The 18,010-nt window shown below is 33.6% G+C and overlaps 1 protein-coding gene across 3 annotated transcripts in view; it reads left to right on the forward strand.

Moving 5' to 3' along the window:
• The first annotated feature begins 11,073 nt into the window (after window positions 1-11,073).
• Window positions 11,074-18,010, forward strand: part of LOC143230672 (poly(A) polymerase type 3-like) — an 82,549-nt gene continuing 75,612 nt past the window's right edge. For all 3 annotated transcript variants that reach the window (XR_013016589.1, XR_013016588.1, XM_076464609.1), the window contains exons 1-3: window positions 11,074-11,722; window positions 15,521-15,733; window positions 17,313-17,379. Coding sequence is in view for 1 of the 3 variants with exons in the window: in XM_076464609.1 (XP_076320724.1) it covers window positions 11,715-11,722; window positions 15,521-15,733; window positions 17,313-17,379 (288 nt within the window). In the remaining 2 variants the exon portion in view is untranslated. The remainder of the gene's footprint in view (window positions 11,723-15,520; window positions 15,734-17,312; window positions 17,380-18,010) is intronic.

The raw sequence follows: 18,010 nt of genomic DNA on the forward strand, positions 1-18,010 counted from the left end.
AATTGATTAAAATAGATAACAATAATAAAATAATACTGTATTTTACAATAAAGCTAACTTTGGTAGCTGATGTGGGGCAGTAGTGTGAAAAAAGTAGAAACACCATCATCATCTATCAAGGTAAGGAAAAACATTGCAAGTACAGGTTACCACTTAAATTTAGTTCAGTGAGTTTGAAATATAGGTGAAGGTGTAAGTACAACATAAAGACCTTCAATACACAGTTAATATTTGTTTAGCACTTGTAGAGAGCACTAATTTTACCATTATACTCTAATTGAGGTATTTCAGGAAACCTCTGCATACAAAATGGTATGTTTTAATGAGTATTATGTCATTCTGCCTGTGTAACAATGTGTATGCCACTTTTGAGCAACTGAGAGAGCTACAATAGGAGAAATTCCTACTATATGTCAACATTTTCCTTGTGTTTGGTCAAACCATAGTCACTACTACTGAAAACGACAGCAGATAAGTAATACAGATTTTAAATTGAAAACTAGAGGCGTGTGTGCTTAATTGTGTGTCTATGGAATTAATTTTTCATGAAAGGAGTAGCATCTTCATGCCTGAAGTAATTGCAGTAGTCAGGGGTTCATAAAAAGCAAGAGTTCACAGTTTCCTAGGTTTCTTGCATTTATTACCAATAATTTGTGGTTAATTTCTGCAATAATGCTGTAACATTGTCTACTGTTATATTAAAATAGTTTTATAGGTTTAGGTGGATTGCAGGGTGAAGCAAGACCACCAAAGATAGAGAAATAAGGTGTTTAGATATGTAATTATTGGTAATAGTATGAACAGTTATGATTGAAGGAAGGATTGCTGTAATTATACTATAAACCACCAAGTCTTGGGGTTCAGTCTGTGCTGTATAGTGAGCAGTTCCTAGAACTCTTAGGCAGGATATACTTCAGACTTTGCACAGTGTGAGAACCAGGAACCCTAGGTTGTTACAAAGACGTGTTAACAAACAAAAGCAATTTTTGGTTATGCTCACACTGAAACATTGAATAATGTGTAATGTGCTGCTTGTGTTGTAAAAGTACAGAAAATGGCCATTATTCCCTTCAAACTTTGCTTTTGTGACGTGGATAATAAAATTTAGAAATTAACCTATTTTCTATGTAAAAACAGGCAAATATGTACATTTTTATTTATAAAACAACATATGAATCATGATTTACATATATTTATACTAAAGTTATACAAAAGTGTTTAGAAGTGAGTAGTTTTTCGAGATTTGTGACTGTAATGTGAATCACTTTTACATATCAGCCTCCAAATATAGTCTCCCATTATGTTTTCGTTATATGCTTCCAGGTCAGAAAAGCAAAGTTTGAAGAGAAAAATAGGCCTTTTCCATTTACTTTAGGCATAAGCAATTTGGAAATAACACTTTCTCCTCAGGAACAAGAACAAGTAAAAATGTTGTTACATAGTGTTATTGGTAAAGCTGCAGATTGTTCTTTAACAACCTGCTTATGATTTCCACATAAAATTATAAAGAGACTATGGTTAAGAATAAGAGTTAGACTAGAGAAACTTCTATTCTATTTTAGTTCTCGGTTACTGTTAGTGATAACACTAAAATACTTTACCTAATTATATACTTCTATTAATATTAGTAATATTATAATAAACAGTCTTAGCCTACATTGAGTCACAAACTTCAGTAATACTGTTAATAGTATTAGTATTACATTCTAAATCACAGTAACATAATGTGATGATAAAATATAGTGATGGTAATACAGTTTTAAGTTACTTCCCTAAAAATTAAACCACCTCGACTAAACGTAAACAGTGCTACTTTTATTGTCTCTTTTCTCAAATTCTAAAATAATTCTTTATACAAAATTGCTAATTATCTGCAAACACACCTTCATCACCCAAAGTGACGTAAACCCATATAAAGTAAAAATGTATTGTCAAAATGGCTGATATGGATATTAAAACTTTAATTAAAATAAAGTACAAAACAACGTTTTGATCTTCTTAGGTCATCATCAGGTTGACCAAGAGAGTTGCAATCTTTTTCAACCTGGAGATGACCTAAGAAAGTCAAAACATTGTTTTGTACTTTATTTTAATTAAAATTTTAATATCCATATCAGCCGTCATAAGTATACACTTTGACCATTATGTCTGTTTTCACACATGTTTGGGTCTGGCATGGCCTGGTGGGTTAAAGCATTCGACTCGTAATCTTAGGGTCGTGGGTTCGAATCCCCGTCGCATCAAACATGCTCGCCTTTTCAGCCGTAGGGGCGTTATAAGTTATGGTCAATCCCACTGTTCGTTGGTAAAAGAGTAGCCCAAGAGTTGGCGGTGGGTGGTGATGACTAGCTACCTTTCCTCTGGTCTTACACCGCTAAATTACGGACGGCTAGTGCAGATAACCCTCGAGTAGCTTTGCGCGAAATTCAAAAAACAAAACACACGTGTTTTATGCATCCGGGGTGCACTGGCTTCCGGGAAACATGAAATCGAAGGCGTGATTCAGCAGACTAACCCAGAAATTGTAATATTGGGTGGGACCTTGCTGTGCAAGGCCAGTGGATTTGAAGTATCGTGCTGCATAGCCGTCGGAAGAGACAGATTGGATAGGCGGGATAAAACCGGGGGAATGTTGCTGCTATTTGGGGCGAATCTGTCGGTTGCTGAAATTCAGGTTAGCAGTAGCAACGAGGGTGTAACTACCGATATCCTGTTAAATAAACGTTCTGTTGTCACAGTAGCAGGAATTTGATTAACAGCATATTTTCCCACAATCAAAATTCCATTTTAATTGGAGATTTAAACAGTAAACATATCAACCTTGGATGCAATTCAAGAAATGAAAATGAAAGACTTTTCCTCCAATTCATAGATGAACACAACACAGCCTTCCTGAATGACGACACGCCTACGCATATACGTATGCCTCTAATACCAGTGACATACTAGACGTATGCCTAAGCTCGTATAACATGAGCCAAAACCTAGTTAAATTTCATGTGGGAAAAGATGTAGACAGTGATCATTTACCTATATGGTGCGTCTTCGGTCCCATCCCCCATTAAAATACAAAATATTGAAAAGAAAAAATTGGTTACAAAAAAGCAAATTGGAAGGAATACCAAAAAGAATTAGAGCTTTGGTTACCAAACATATTAATGAAAACACCTAAAAATAAAATAGATATTAATAATCAGTGTCAAATAATCACGGAGTGCCTTCAAACCGCAGCAAATAAAGCTTGTTTGTTTTTTGTTTGTTTTTGGAATTTCGCACAAAGCTACTCGAGGGCTATCTGTGCTAGCCGTCCCTAATTTAGCAGTGTAAGACTAGAGGGAAGGCAGCTAGTCATCACCACCCACCGCCAACTCTTGGGCTACTCTTTTACCAACGAATAGTGGGATTGACCGTCACATTATACACCCCCACGGCTGGGAGGGCGAGCATGTTCACCGCGACGCGGGCGCGAACCCGCGACCCTCGAATTACGAGTCGCACGCCTTACGCGCTTGGCCATGCCAGGCCGCAAATAAAGCAATACCAAAACAACAACATAAAACTATAAATAATATAGGGAAACCACACAAACAACTAATAACATTAATCAAGCATAGACGTCAATTAAAAAGACAATACGTGGAGACAAGAAATAGAGAATTAAAAACACAAATAAGAAACATGGGATCCGAAACAATTTTGGACACACCTAAAAAGATTTACAAATGGAGACATAGTAACAAGGAAATACCCACCACTAGAAAATGATACTACTACAGCATATACAAATAAAGAAAAAGCCGAAACATTCAAACAACAACTTCAAAACACGTTTAAAACACACAACGACCCAGACATGAACGCATACTTTTATAACAAAGTATACAACTCTATAACTAATAAAAGTGAACCATTTGAACTACTTTTTCTAGTCAACTTAAATAACTATCATCAACTACACAAACACAATGCTAACAAACACATTTTCCGCAAAAGAACTCATAGAAGCAATAACAAAAAATAAATTTCCAGGAGAAGATGATATACAAGTCATCCTTTTTTAAAAAGGCACTCCGAAATTATTTGAACATCTCACAGCAATTTTTAATCTATCATTATACTCTGGTTATATCCCGGTTTCTTGGAAGCATACAAATGTATTGATGTTCCATAAAGAAGGAAAGCCAGCCAATAACCCACGGATCAATCAGCCTGGCCATCTGTGTAGGCAAAATTCTTAAGAGAATTATCAATAACGGACTCCCCACATTCCTGGAGATAACACCAAATTTACCAGAAGAATAAAATGGTTTCAGAAAATTCAGATAAACTACAGACCATTTAGTCAGATTAACCGAAGCAGTTGTTGATAGTTTTAATAAACGAGAATGCACTGTCGCTTGCTTTCTCAATTTTGAAAAGGCATTCGACACTGTATGGCATAAGGGTCTCTGGTTCCGAATGTAAGAAATGGAACTACGGTGGGAAACTGTTCGCTGGCTATCTAACTTTTTGGAAAACAGAATATGTAGAGTTAATGTTGAAAGGACCTTCTCAGAGTGTTCTACTCCAGAGCTGGTGTCCCTCAAGGAGGGGTGGTTAGTCCTATCCTATTCATCATGTACGTGAATAATGTACCTCTAAAGATTCAAATAATGGATACTCCTCACAGTTCGCAGACGATGCGACAGTCTGGAAAAGTACACCAGCAATAGCAACCACAATTAAATAGAATAAGTGAATATTGTCCAAAATATAGAATCAAAATAAACAACTAAAACACAGCTAGTAGTATTCACAAAGCTAACAAAAAAAAATCACAACCACAGATCTATATGAATGGAGCACTCCTTCAGAGTGGGTAAATCACATAAATAATGTTAAAACAAATATTTGGCGAAGAACAAACTTTGCTAAGAGTCTGACTGGTAAAAATGGTAGTGCAACGGCAGACATCATCATAAAAATATATAAAACATACATTAGACCCGTCATTCACTATGCAGCCCCTGCATGGATAAATGTAAGCAAAAAACTACTTCAAACAATACAAAATACATTACTTACAACAGCTTATAAAGTACCCAGAACATAATCATCAGAGTTCATGCATATATACGCACACATCGACACAATAGCAGATAGATTCCTACATAGTATAATAAATTATTTTGACAAAAATTGGAGAAAAAACAAACTAGTAAGCGAATTAGACAGATACTGCATACATGATGAGGACAGTCCTAAACACCTTTCCCCAGTAAATATATATTTTCTAAATAAATAAAAAAAGGCCACTCATAAACAAAACTCCAAATTAGTTTCGGGGTTAGCTAATAAACTTTGAAAGGGATTTGTGAATGTTTTATAGTTGATATTTATCTAATGATAGTGCAAATAATTATGGAACTATAAAGAGAAATGATTTATTTGCACCAAGTGTATATGTAGATGGTGCATTGACATTGCCCTGAAAGGGGCATGAGTAAGTGCGGGTTACTCTAGCCCTCGTGTACAATGTATAAATACACTTGACAGTTGCAAAAATAAATATAAAGGAAGAGGTCGACGAAATCTGATCCCCTGAGTATATAAACATCAATATTCAAGTACCTACGAGAGTAGCAAGAAGACACTAATCGTCCCAGACAGAAATGGAACAACTCATTTTCACTCATATGTCTAGGAACGACTTATCTATATCCTCCTGATTGTGCCCTAAGCTGGTTTGATGAGCCATAGTTTCTCTAATTCATACGTTTGTTTTCCTTAAAGCTTTACGAACCATGATTTCCTTTTCAGCAACTTTCGGGCACGGTCAGAGTAGATTATTCGGCGCCCTAATCGTGAAAGGGTATTTTCTCGGGGTACTCCCGTTTCCCCATACAGCAAATTCTGAGGCTTTTGGATTTACAGATCCCTATCCTTTTGTTGTTGTTTTTTAAGGTCAGTATTTAACCTCTTCTAGACCACCAACGGACCTTTGTCACCAGTCTGCAGTATAATCTTGTATACTTAAAATTATTTTGGTTTAGCTATTAATCACAAGTCCAGTAAAATTTAACTTCACGAGTAGGGCGAAGAGAAGGTCTCTTCTGATTGCCCTCGATTACTTCGTTTTTCTTTGTGAGGCGCAAAGTGTTAAATCAGAATACCTACTACGAACTTGACCTGTGAAAGAGAGCGAACGTGTTTGATGAGGACGTGTGTTTGTGTGTGTTTTTCTTATAGCAAACCCACACCGGGCCATCTGCTGAGCCCACCAAGGGAAATCGAACCCCTGATTTTAGCGATGTAAATCAGTAGACTTACCGCTGTACTAGCCGGGGTTTGATGAGGACGATTCTTATTTGTAGTATATCCGCAAATTATTTTTATTGCTTTTAATAAAAATATATATAATTTCGAAGTTAGTATACTTATAATTCTGACTAGTGTATTTTAAATAATAAAAATTTGTAATCTGTGTACTATCGGTTTTCACACAAAATCCTCATCGACGTCACAGCATTGATTCATGTGGTAACAGCAGGGCGGCCCGGCATGGCCAAGCGCGTTAAGGCGTGCGACTCGTAATCTGAGGGTCGCGGGTTCGCATCCCCGTCGTGCCAAACATGCTCGCCCTTTCAGCCGTGGGGGCCTTATAATGTTACGGTCAATCCCACTATTCGTTAATAAAAGAGTAGCCCAAGAGCTGGCGGTGGGCGGTGATGATTAGCTGAGTAGTCTTGCCCTGCTAAATTAGGGATGGCCAGTGAAGAAAGCCTTTGTGTAGCTTTGCGCGAAATTTAAAAACAGACAATATATTGTTTAAATACTCCTTTTTCTAGTCCGCTTTGTAAGTTGTTCTTTAAGCAAGTATTCTTGAAGCCATGTTTCAATATAGAATCTCTACATAAAATTTCTTAGCAATAAGCAGGATTATGGTAATTTTAAAATTCTTTATTTCATGCTAAAGAAGTTTATCTTACAAACCTGCAACTTATACAGATCATTTGCATTATATATACATTTTTAAAAGTAAAAAGTTAATTAATAAATATCACGATTCGCTTACAGAAATTAAAAAGAAGAAGAAAAAATTCGAAAGTATGCAAATATTTTACCTTAAAAGCCGAGAATGGTTTCATTCATCTAGCTCGTGGTTCAGCATTACCTTGTGAGTAGGGCGCTCGACTTACAATTTGCAGGTCGCGAATTTGATTCCCTATCCCATCAAACATGGTCGTGCGGGCATTATTAATTGACGATCAGTCCCATTATTTGTTGGTAAAAGAGTAGCCCAAGAGTTAGCGGTGTGTGGTGATGACTAGATGCTTTTTCTCTGGTCTTTCACTGCTAAATGAAGGGCAGCTCGTGCATATAGCCCTCGTCTAGCTTTGCGCGAAAATTAAACAAACAATGTAATTCGTACGCTAAAGAATAAATTGGTGTTATCAGAAAGTAAAATAGCTTCCATATGTATCACACTTCACACACCTTTTCTTTTGTCTTCTCCCATGATACAGATTTTATCACAGAGCTGTTCCTTAAAAACAATTTCAGACTTTTGTAATGAAGTATTACACATTTAAATTGAATTGTTCTCTGATAATAATATCCAAAATATTTATAGACAAAAATAGAATCGTGTAATTTCAAGCTGTGCAATACATAATTAAAATAAAAAAAACAAGCCGGAAATTTCACAGATGGATGTCAAATATTAAAGACTGTTCAGTGTGACTAACAGTACTAATTGATTTATTTTGTGTTTATAATTTATTGATGTCGAGGCTGTCGAACTGTGTGCAATCTATTGATATCGAGGCTATAGATATTTCCAGAATGTCTAAGGGATGACATATGAGTAATGACGACCAGATGAGTGGAAACACAGAAAAAAGTAAAATCATGTGAAAGACGAGACCGGTCAGAGAAAAATTAAATGTAAAGTTAATCATTGATATATTAAAGTGAGATTAAATTTGAAAAATATAAGGAGGGTAATTTGTCTCGTCAAAGGATGTTCTAATGTTATCGAACCAAGTGGAGTTTGACAAAAAAGACAGATGTTTTTGAAGTCCAGGATTTTACTGTAGTAACTCAGTGACAACGTAAGTGAACTATTCATGTACACTATAGCGATAAGAAATAGAGAAAAATAATTTGGCTTGTCAACTGTATTCTAAAGCAATTGAATTAGCCTAAGTGGACTTTTGACAAGAAGAGAACTGAATAGTGTTTAAGGTACAACCACAATCTCTGTAGTGTAAATAATTTTTGTACTTACATTTAACTGTAGTACTTCGAATATATCTATATTATTTAAAAACAAAACAAGTGGAGTGCGTGGTATTCGTTTATTATCTACTTTATCTCCAACAAGTCACAGACACCTACTATAGAATAATTTGCGAGACACATCTATCAAACTGCATTCACCAGTTCTAAACTTATTGAACCATCTTTGACACCTTCTCAGATTCAGAATGTCATTCCCATACACCTCTTGAATGCTTCGCGTAGCTTCAGTAGCACTTTTTCCTTCACTGAACTCGACTCGTAAAACGTTATGTGCCTTATGTGCTCCTCTGATACCTCCTTGATAAATGGGGCTTCTAAAATAAATTAAAAACAAGTAAAGGAAAGAAAAGGCTTACACTAAATACAATCAAGTCATCGTATATAACTTATACGACTTTGAGAATAACTTCATTTTGTCAAGAAATATGAATTTAAACTTATCCTATGCTAAAAATCGACATTACTTATGGTATGACCTGATACATTACTATATACTACTCTAAAATAAGTTTTTGACAATGGTTATTTGTGTTCTATAAGCTGCAGGTATCGAAACCTAATATTAGCGTTATACTCGTACACCCTCAGACTTCCCTATGAGCAATTGGGGGGGGGACGTTTCTGATAAACATTCGGGTAACACAGTCTACCAGAGCTGATATGTTACCCTTACCTCAGCTTCATTATATGATTTTTCAGGAATTAATTTTATGAAAATTTATTCCTTTCAGTTATTCCCGCAAGTGGCACAGCGATATGTCTCTGGACTCATACTACGTAAAACCTGATTTCGATACCCGTGATAAGCAGAGCACAGATAGCCCATTGTGTAACTTTGTGCTTAATTCCAAACAAACAAGTCTTTCAGTTGCGATTCAGAAATTACGGCGAATAAAATAGTTATGAGTTAAGTTATAAAAGCAATTAAATTCGCTTTTTTTTTATCCAGAAGCCTGTCATGACCAAGTGGTTAAGGAACTCGATTCGTAATCCGAGGGTCGCGGGTTCGAATTCACGTCACACCAAGCAGGCTCGCCCTTTTAGCCGTGGGGCGTTATAATATAAAAGTCAATCACACTATTTGTTGGTAAAAAAGTAGCTCAAGAGCTGGCGGTGGGTAGTGATGACTAGCTACCTTCCCTCTGGTCTTACACTGCTAAATCAGGAACGGCTGGACCAGCTAGCCTTTAAGTAGCTTTGCGCGAAATTCAAAATAAAATTCTTTATTCAGTTATTTTTGGAGTTTCTTCAGACACTGTTATAACAAGAAAAGTATGAAAACTCATCAGTAACTAACTGTTTATATAAATATAAAATTAATGTCTGTTGTATGCCAATTTAACTACTTCGCAAGATGGTGGATGGATCTTCACCAAAATTTAGGATGGAGGTTTACTGGATCCATGGAGAAATGAATATAGAGTTCAAGTTTTGGGTTTTAATGAACATTTTTGCGTTTTTTTACCAGTAATTCGCCCCTCTTGATGGATTTTTTCCAAACTTGGCATGAAGGTTTTTTGGAAAACCATGTATTTCCCATGCGGAAATACATGCATATTTGCAGTTTCGTATTTTACAGTTTTAATGGGCGTATTTTACAACTGCACATAAGGTTTGTTTGTTTTTTAATTTCTCACATTGCTACACGAGGGCTATCTGCGCTAGCCGTTCCTATTTTAGAAGTGTAAGACTTGAGGGAAGGCAGCTAGTCATCACCACCCACCGCCGACTTTTCGGCTACTCTTTTACCAACGAATAGTGGGACTGATCGTAACATTATAGCGCTCCCATGGCTGAAAGGGCGAGCATGTTTGGTGTGATGGCGATTCGAAAATACGACCCTCGAATTACGAGTTGAGCGTCTCAACTACCTGGCCATGCCGGGATGCATATAAGGAAACAACGTTTTTTTTTTGTGTTTTTTTTTTCAATCCTCTGCTGGGACAGCAGTAAGTTTGGTTTTGTTTGTTTGTTTTTTTGAATTTCGCACAAAGCTACTTGAGGGCTATCTATGCTAGCCATCCCTAATTTAGCAGTGTAAGACTAGATGGAAAGCAGCTAGTCATTACCATCCATTACAATATCTTGGGATATTCTTCTATCAATGAATAGTGGAATTGATGGTATAATTATTATACCCCCACGGCTGAAAGGGCAAGCATGTTTGATGTAATGGGACAGCGATAAGTCTACGGGTTTAAAATGCTAAAATCATGAGTCTGGTTCCTTTCGGTGAACACAGCAAATAGTCCGATGTGGCTTTGCTTTACGAAACACAAACAAACAAAACTTTTATTGTAATAAAAAACCTTCCATTAATCATTAATTTACATAACTTTCATAAGGATGGAAGTACTTAACTTAGTTAACAAATAGAAGTTAAATAAAAATATATCTATACATTAGAGACCCAAAATCCCCCCCAGTGGCTCAGCGGTATGTCTGCAGACTAAAACCGAGTTTCGATAGCTGCGGTGGGCAGAGGACAGATAGCCCATTGTGTTAGCTTTGTGCTTAATTCATAACAACAATGATACCAAAAAGTATCTTCTATATATGAATTTACATAACTTACATGAGGAGAAGTACTCAACTTAGTTAACAACTAGAGTATTAAATAAAAATATATCTATACATTTTGATACCAAATATTATATTCTATATATCTATTTTACGTACTAAAATGCATCAAGATTCAAATACCATTTGTAGTTTTTTGTTGTTGTTGTTTATTTTTGCAAATGTTACGGATATTGTTTTTAACATCTACAATTTCTGCTTGGAGAGTATACCGCCGTTGTTTTCCATTTTATGGTGTTTAGATTGGAATATACTAACCAGGCGTATTATTTAATAGAAATAGGCTTAACTTAGTTTTCGGTTAATATATAAATTATATTTAAAAATATTCGATGTTTGCCAAATTTTATAACATTTAAAATTCAGTATTTCGAACTGTACAAAAATTATAGCATCGTGAACTACGAAATAGTTTTAATAAAGAACATTGGACTGATGTATAATTTCGAAATTGGTGTCACTGTGCTGATAGTACTTTATTCCTTACTGAGTTAGGCTTAAGCGTTACTTGACCGTAGTTTTCAAATGCAAATTTCGTAGATGATAATTTCCACTGTGTTTAATATATTCCAGTATTATATTAAAACAGTATTACTGAGTTCTAAGTTATTGCGTAGCTAGTTGAAAGTTTTCTGCGTTTTTTTTTTTTTAATTTCATCGCTTCTGAAATGCACTAATAACAGTTCGATAATTAGAATTTATGTTATTCATTACTAATATTAGGTTTTAATCTGTATATTAGGCTTAACGAAATAGCATTAATAAAGCTATTTTGTGTTACTGTGGCCTACGCATTTTTCTTCGAAATTGTTTATGTTACAACGACGACAGTTAGGAATAAAGGCCAAGTAATGGCAAGGTAAGTTAGATTTTAATCATCGTATAGAATATCTCAGTGTAAGTTTATGTGTTTAATTAAAACTGCAACTTTTTACAATACAAACTAGACATCCTCTTCACTTTTAAGTAATTTTTTTTCAACATCCTTTCTGAATTTTTAGTTAATATGGTAAGATAATTATTACACTAGGGTTAGAGTTGTTTCAGGTGTTTACATTTTTGTTCCACACACACACACAAATATCAAAATGTACATAGAGTTCATGATTGTTGTAAAACGTGAAAAGCTCTCCAAACAATCCATGTTGAGCTGTTTTTTACGTGATTGCAGTTTAATTTAAAGAAATAATATACTGCTGTTGCTGCTGATCTTACCTTTTTCATACTGCTGTGCCAGTGAAAATGTGAATGTAACTTTTTTAGTTCTTTGAAAGTAAAGTAAGACTCAATTTGTACAAGTTTTGAAAGTTTTATGGATTGATTGGTCATGAGTTTCACTTTTTCAAAAGTATACTTAAATGTTTCCAGCAGACTGGAATAAACTGAAATAAATGGCCTTCAGTATGAAGGAGGAGTATGAAAAATAACAAATTGGGGTGATGTTACATTACTGAGGTTTTAATTCCCACTTTTTTATTGGTGCCAATAGCTGCTTCAAAAATACAAGTTTTTGATGGTTGCTGCCATACAGTTCCCTTCATTGCAGTCAGCATTTTCAAAAACTAAAGGTTAGTGGTAGATAGTGCTCACATTTTCTTCCCTCTAGTCATCAGTTCTAAATGATGATACAACAAAAGTCAAGTGAGCAAGTCTGATGGCAGTATTTCAATTATTTGGATAATTGAAAAGATTAAAAGTAGTTATAATCAGAAACGGAAACTCAAATTTTGATTAGATGATTTTTTAAACAGTTGATATAATCAGAATTCGAATTAAGTAATTGCTGGAATAATATAAAACAATGAGAATTGGAAGCTAATTCCAATTATTCAGTTTAATTTTAATTAGTTAATTTGCTGGTTTATGTGATACTAATGAATATAATTGCTGCTCATTTGTAATTGGTTGATTTTTAAATCCTTTCACTACCGGCTCAGTATAATATACACAAGTTCATTTGAGATCTGTGTATTTGGCCCAGGGCATGATCTGGGGAGGCCGATAGACCTTCTTACAATAAAGAAAAAATACTTGGTCAAAAACAGAAGGGCTCCTTGGCACATTCTGCTCCACATAAATAAAAATAGTTTGTTTATGCCAGCAATCTTGTGTATTTCTTTTAAGTGTGTTCAACTTTTACAGAATATAGGTGGGAAGCTTAACTGATTTCCTGTGAACAGTAGTTGGTGTCACGTAAATTTATCGAATAATCAAAATTATGATCTAATTGACTAATCAAAATTTGAATTTTTTTTATTTTCATGAAAACAAGCAACTAATCAGAATAGGGTTTTTTAGTTTTTACTAGTTTCATTCATATCAAGTATCCAAGGAACTGAACTGTTACCATCAAACTTGTTCACCCTGTTTGATGGGGTAATTATATGCCACTGTCATTAATTATGAACTATTTGCTAGAGGGAAATCGAGTTGCATATCGAGTTGACAGCAAACTCTCTTTGTACAAGCCATGGTTTGAGTAACACTGTACTAATTGAGCAAGAGAGCTATCTCTTAATCATACAGTAAATACCACTAATCTTTTCAACTCTAATAAAGAATGATTTGGATAATTTGGTAAGTTTACCCTTAGTAAAAAGTCACAGGTTAAGTCATCACATTTCTTGACTTCAAAATTTTATTATTAATTTGTGTCAATAAGTTTGGAATCAAATTGTAGGTTATAATTCAAACTTTGACATACATGAGTTAATTTCATAATTTGAAAGTAAATATAAAATAAACACATCTAAATGTGGATTTTAATGGGTCATATGCTAGGTTGAATGCAACATTGTTTAAAATTAGATGATTGTGATGTCAAAATACTGTAGTTTTGTACAAATTAGGAAATCAAATGACTAATATTGACAAGATGGAATGTAAAATATCTTTATTTTGCTGAGATATGGCTTATGTACTGAATCAAATATAGTGGTCCTGTTGAACTCCATTTTTTTGAAATGGTCCCTTATGTATTTTTAATGCAGTATATGACGTGAATAAGCAATCAATAGCTTAGAGTGTACCTTTTCAGCCATTTTAATCTGTGAAAAGGCCACCACATTCTTTCAAACTAAGATTTTGGAAAGGTAGGTTATGCCTTTATTATGCTCGAAGTTTTATATTTTTCATAATTTTAGTACATCTCAATTACTGAACTTACTAAATTATAGTGGAATTCTATGGTATCAGTGTAGTTTTTTAATTTTTTCAATTTTATATAGAAAACCTTAAAAAATTGTGTTATATTCTCCATGTGTAAAATTTTAAAAGACGTAACAACTTCTGTCCATTAGCAATCAAGTTCAAAGGCTATAGCGAGAAGAAATAATTGTTTGCTTTACTTCTTGATTTATTGTATATTTTAAGAAAAAGAAGTTTAATATTTGTATAATAATTGAAATGTGAGTATATATTACAAAATACTAGTTCACTAAAATACAGTTAAGATAGGAAAAACTAAAGGTCCGTTTTATGTCATTGAATGTCGAACATGAGTGCGCATACACTACATCAATGCAAGTTGCATAATGTTAGCTATGCGTGACTGGAAGGTTAATGTATTAATATATATATATATATATGGCATTATGAGACTTAAGTTACTTAGACTGAACATTTGTATTTTCATGTTATATGTAATCATTCTAGTATGAAAACAGCATTTTTTATACTTCCAAATTCTTAATCATGGTTACAAGATAGGTTAAGTGACAAACCCAACATAATAAGGTATAGAAAATAAAATATGAAGTCTTACTGGAAAGATATGTTTGAAATGTATTTAAGATGTTTCAGAAATTATGCAAATAATATTTGAGATTTTTAGAATGAAGAATAGTTATTTATTTACTTATAATATGAAATCACTTTCCACACAGACTAGTAATAAAACAGACTTTTACTTCCAGAAACAAATCTTTAGCAAAAGTATTTCATTGAAAAAAAATTGATTTTGTTGTCTACAGAGTACTTGTGATGGTTACCAAAAGCCTACCACATTTTGTGAAAATACACATGCTGTATCAGTAGTTATTGTGCAAATACTTAATGTGCAAATGTGTAGATGAACTACAGGGTGTTTGGAAAGTTACTGTGCACTTATACATGTATATGATTACAAAGCTGCACAGCAACTTTCCGAACACCCTGTAGTTCATCTACACATTTGCACATTAAGTATTTGCACAATAACTTCTGATACAGCATGTGTATTTTCACAAAATGTGGTAGGCTTTTAGTAACCATCACAAGTACTCTTTAGACAGCAAAATCAATTTTTTCCCTGTACTTTACACTTTACAAAACTTTCCCTGTACACTAACACATAATAAAACCAAAAATTAAACCTAAACTTTTTAAGGAAACCTCCAATTCCCCTCTTAAATGCTTGGACCAAATGGTCCCTTGTTGTTGTTCCAGTTTCTGAAAGTTAACTTTGTGAAACTAGAAGGTGAATATGGTTTCTTTGTGGTTCAAAATTCCAAAATCTTGTAGTGGTGGTATGTGCATCTGCCCATTATTCATGGATTAATGAATAATTATACCACCTTTTAATTTTTTTCAAGGTTGTCATTGTCCTAACCATTTTAAGTTTATATGTGAATTTTTAATGAGTTTAATTTAATTTCTTTGCTGCTTTTCCTTTTTTTAGCTCATCTGTTAGTTCATGCATGGGGAAGAGTCTATTTTCACCAGATTTGCACCAGCAAAAGCAACAGAATGACTCTGTGACAAAAATGCTTGGTGTTACATCTCCAATAAACACTGCAAGTCCCAAACCAGTTGACATTCAACGAACAAAAGAACTTGAAGAATGCTTAAAACAGTATGGACTTTATGAGACAGATGAAGAACTAACCCACAGGTTATCAGTATTTTTATTTACTCCAGCATAGTTTGTGTTAGATTTTTCCTATCTGAAGGTGAGAAACATAACTTTTGATCAAAAGTAAGCTTACTATGTATTATTATTGTGATGAAATCATGCTATTTACATAGATCACAAGTTAAAATTATCTTTGTAAATGAATAGCCTCAGGCAATGTACTGTTTTTGCTGAAATTAATAGAATGCATTGTTTCATTAATGATACTCTTACTGTCAGGGATATTTTTATGAATAATCCCAATAATGTCTTACAAAGTTTGGCTAGCCTAAGAGATATAGGTTATTATTAAATCTGTATACTATACTTATAATGCAAAAATACTGCTTGCAATAAAAATATGTAATACACAGAAAAGAAAATTAATGAAAAAAAATATTAAATATTCTAACCAGTGCTTAATGAAAGTAACACCAAGAAAGAAAGGGATGAGGTCATGGTCAAAGCTAATTCTATATGTAATATAACAAACCTGGTTAACTTGTTGAATATAAAATACTGTAAATGTTTTTCCATTTATATAGTGTCAAAATGTCTGAAGAAAGCTAGCTTCTAACACAAGCTGCTTAATCAGACAAACTCTGTTATAAATAAAACATAATTTTGATACAAAATCATAAAGTTTGAAACTTTCTATGGTTTATTTTATTCCTCACGTTCAACACTAGTTCTAACTCACCCACCACTTTGGTTTTAGAAGCAAAAGTACAATTTACAATGCACATTCTGAAGCAAGACTCATAATGAAGTATTTACAAAATAATAGCAACTAATCTGAGTTTTAGACTCTCTCTGTAATTTACTTTAAGCAAGACTTTTCACAGGATATTAACAGTAAATCAGTGACTAAAACTCCAAATTGTTGTATTGGAAACAAACATTACATCTGTGACTATAGTTCTAGATTATGGTCTTGAAGATTAAGTAGCGAGTTATTCAGGATACAAGTAAATTACTTCAGCATTATGGCTTTAGGTTGTTGTCATATAGATTAAGGAAAGAGTTAAAGTACATCACTGACTGTAGCTGTAGCTTGTTCTAACTATATGACAGCTGGGCAAGTCAGTAACCAGGATATAAAAGCAGTTCATTGGTGTTTATAGCTGTAATTATATTGTAATATAGATTAAAAATGGTATGTCGAAGATAAAAAGAGTATATTTTTAACTTTGTCCTATAGATAAAGCAGGTTATTATGTAGGACATAAGCATGGCATATATTATTGATTTTAACCAGGTTTTTGAATTGTTGCTTCTAATGTGAAAATAATTCATGTCAAAAATACACCAGTTCATATGGATAACTCTTTTTATATATTTTTTTCTCCTATAAATAGTGGCATAATGAAGGTACAAGCCCAACGATTTGATGATTTTGGATAAAGATTTATTTTCTGCTGTGTATTAAATACTAATAATTCAAAATGAGATTAGAAATTTTGTAGATTTTAAAATATTTTATATAAATAGATCAAATTCCTGAAGTGGAAACTGTGTGTATGGAAATTGTATCCTTGTTACAGTTGGATGTTAAACACTTTGAATCTTGTTTTTTTAGAATGGAAGTACTAGGGAAAATCAACAAGCTTGTGAAAGACTGGATTAAAGAAGTGAGCATAAGAAAGGTAAACATTTTGTAAAGCCTCTTTTATGCATACCACAAAGAGGAGACATGCCATTGCATGTGATTCAGTGAAATTTCAGTGGTAAGAATTATAATTAATACAATGCTTTCCTAAAACACTCCAAGGTAAAGATAGAGACAAGGAATTAGGTCGTGTATATTTCTGGATCTTTTGAAGAAATAATAATGCTTTTGTTTCAATGCAATTAGGGAATTTCAGATTTCTATTGAGCAGTATTATACCAAGTAATTTAATGCTGTATTACTTACAGCAGAAGCAGTGTTTATTCAATTTATCTAGAACTTTTGAGTTTTTTCATACTAAGGAGATAAGCTTAGTATATTATGAAAGTTGAAGGCAAACTCTAACATACTGTATTAGAGAGAATTATGGAAATGCACAGGTAATTTGTGTACAGGAGTTACAGACAAAGAATAATTGCAAGTAAGTGATCATTGTATGATTAGTAGAGTATGCTCTTAAAGAAAATGCAAAAGTAAAGTAAATAAGTTGTACAGTACTTTAAAATTTTGTATTTGGTTTAAACAGAACAATACATATGGTTTCTATACTATCATGAGTTCAGTGGTCTGTGATTTTGAAGTATTATTCAAGTAAATTAATTCTTACA

The sequence above is a fragment of the Tachypleus tridentatus genome, chromosome 10 (assembly GCF_004210375.1).
Source record: "Tachypleus tridentatus isolate NWPU-2018 chromosome 10, ASM421037v1, whole genome shotgun sequence".
NCBI lineage: Eukaryota > Metazoa > Arthropoda > Merostomata > Xiphosura > Limulidae > Tachypleus > Tachypleus tridentatus.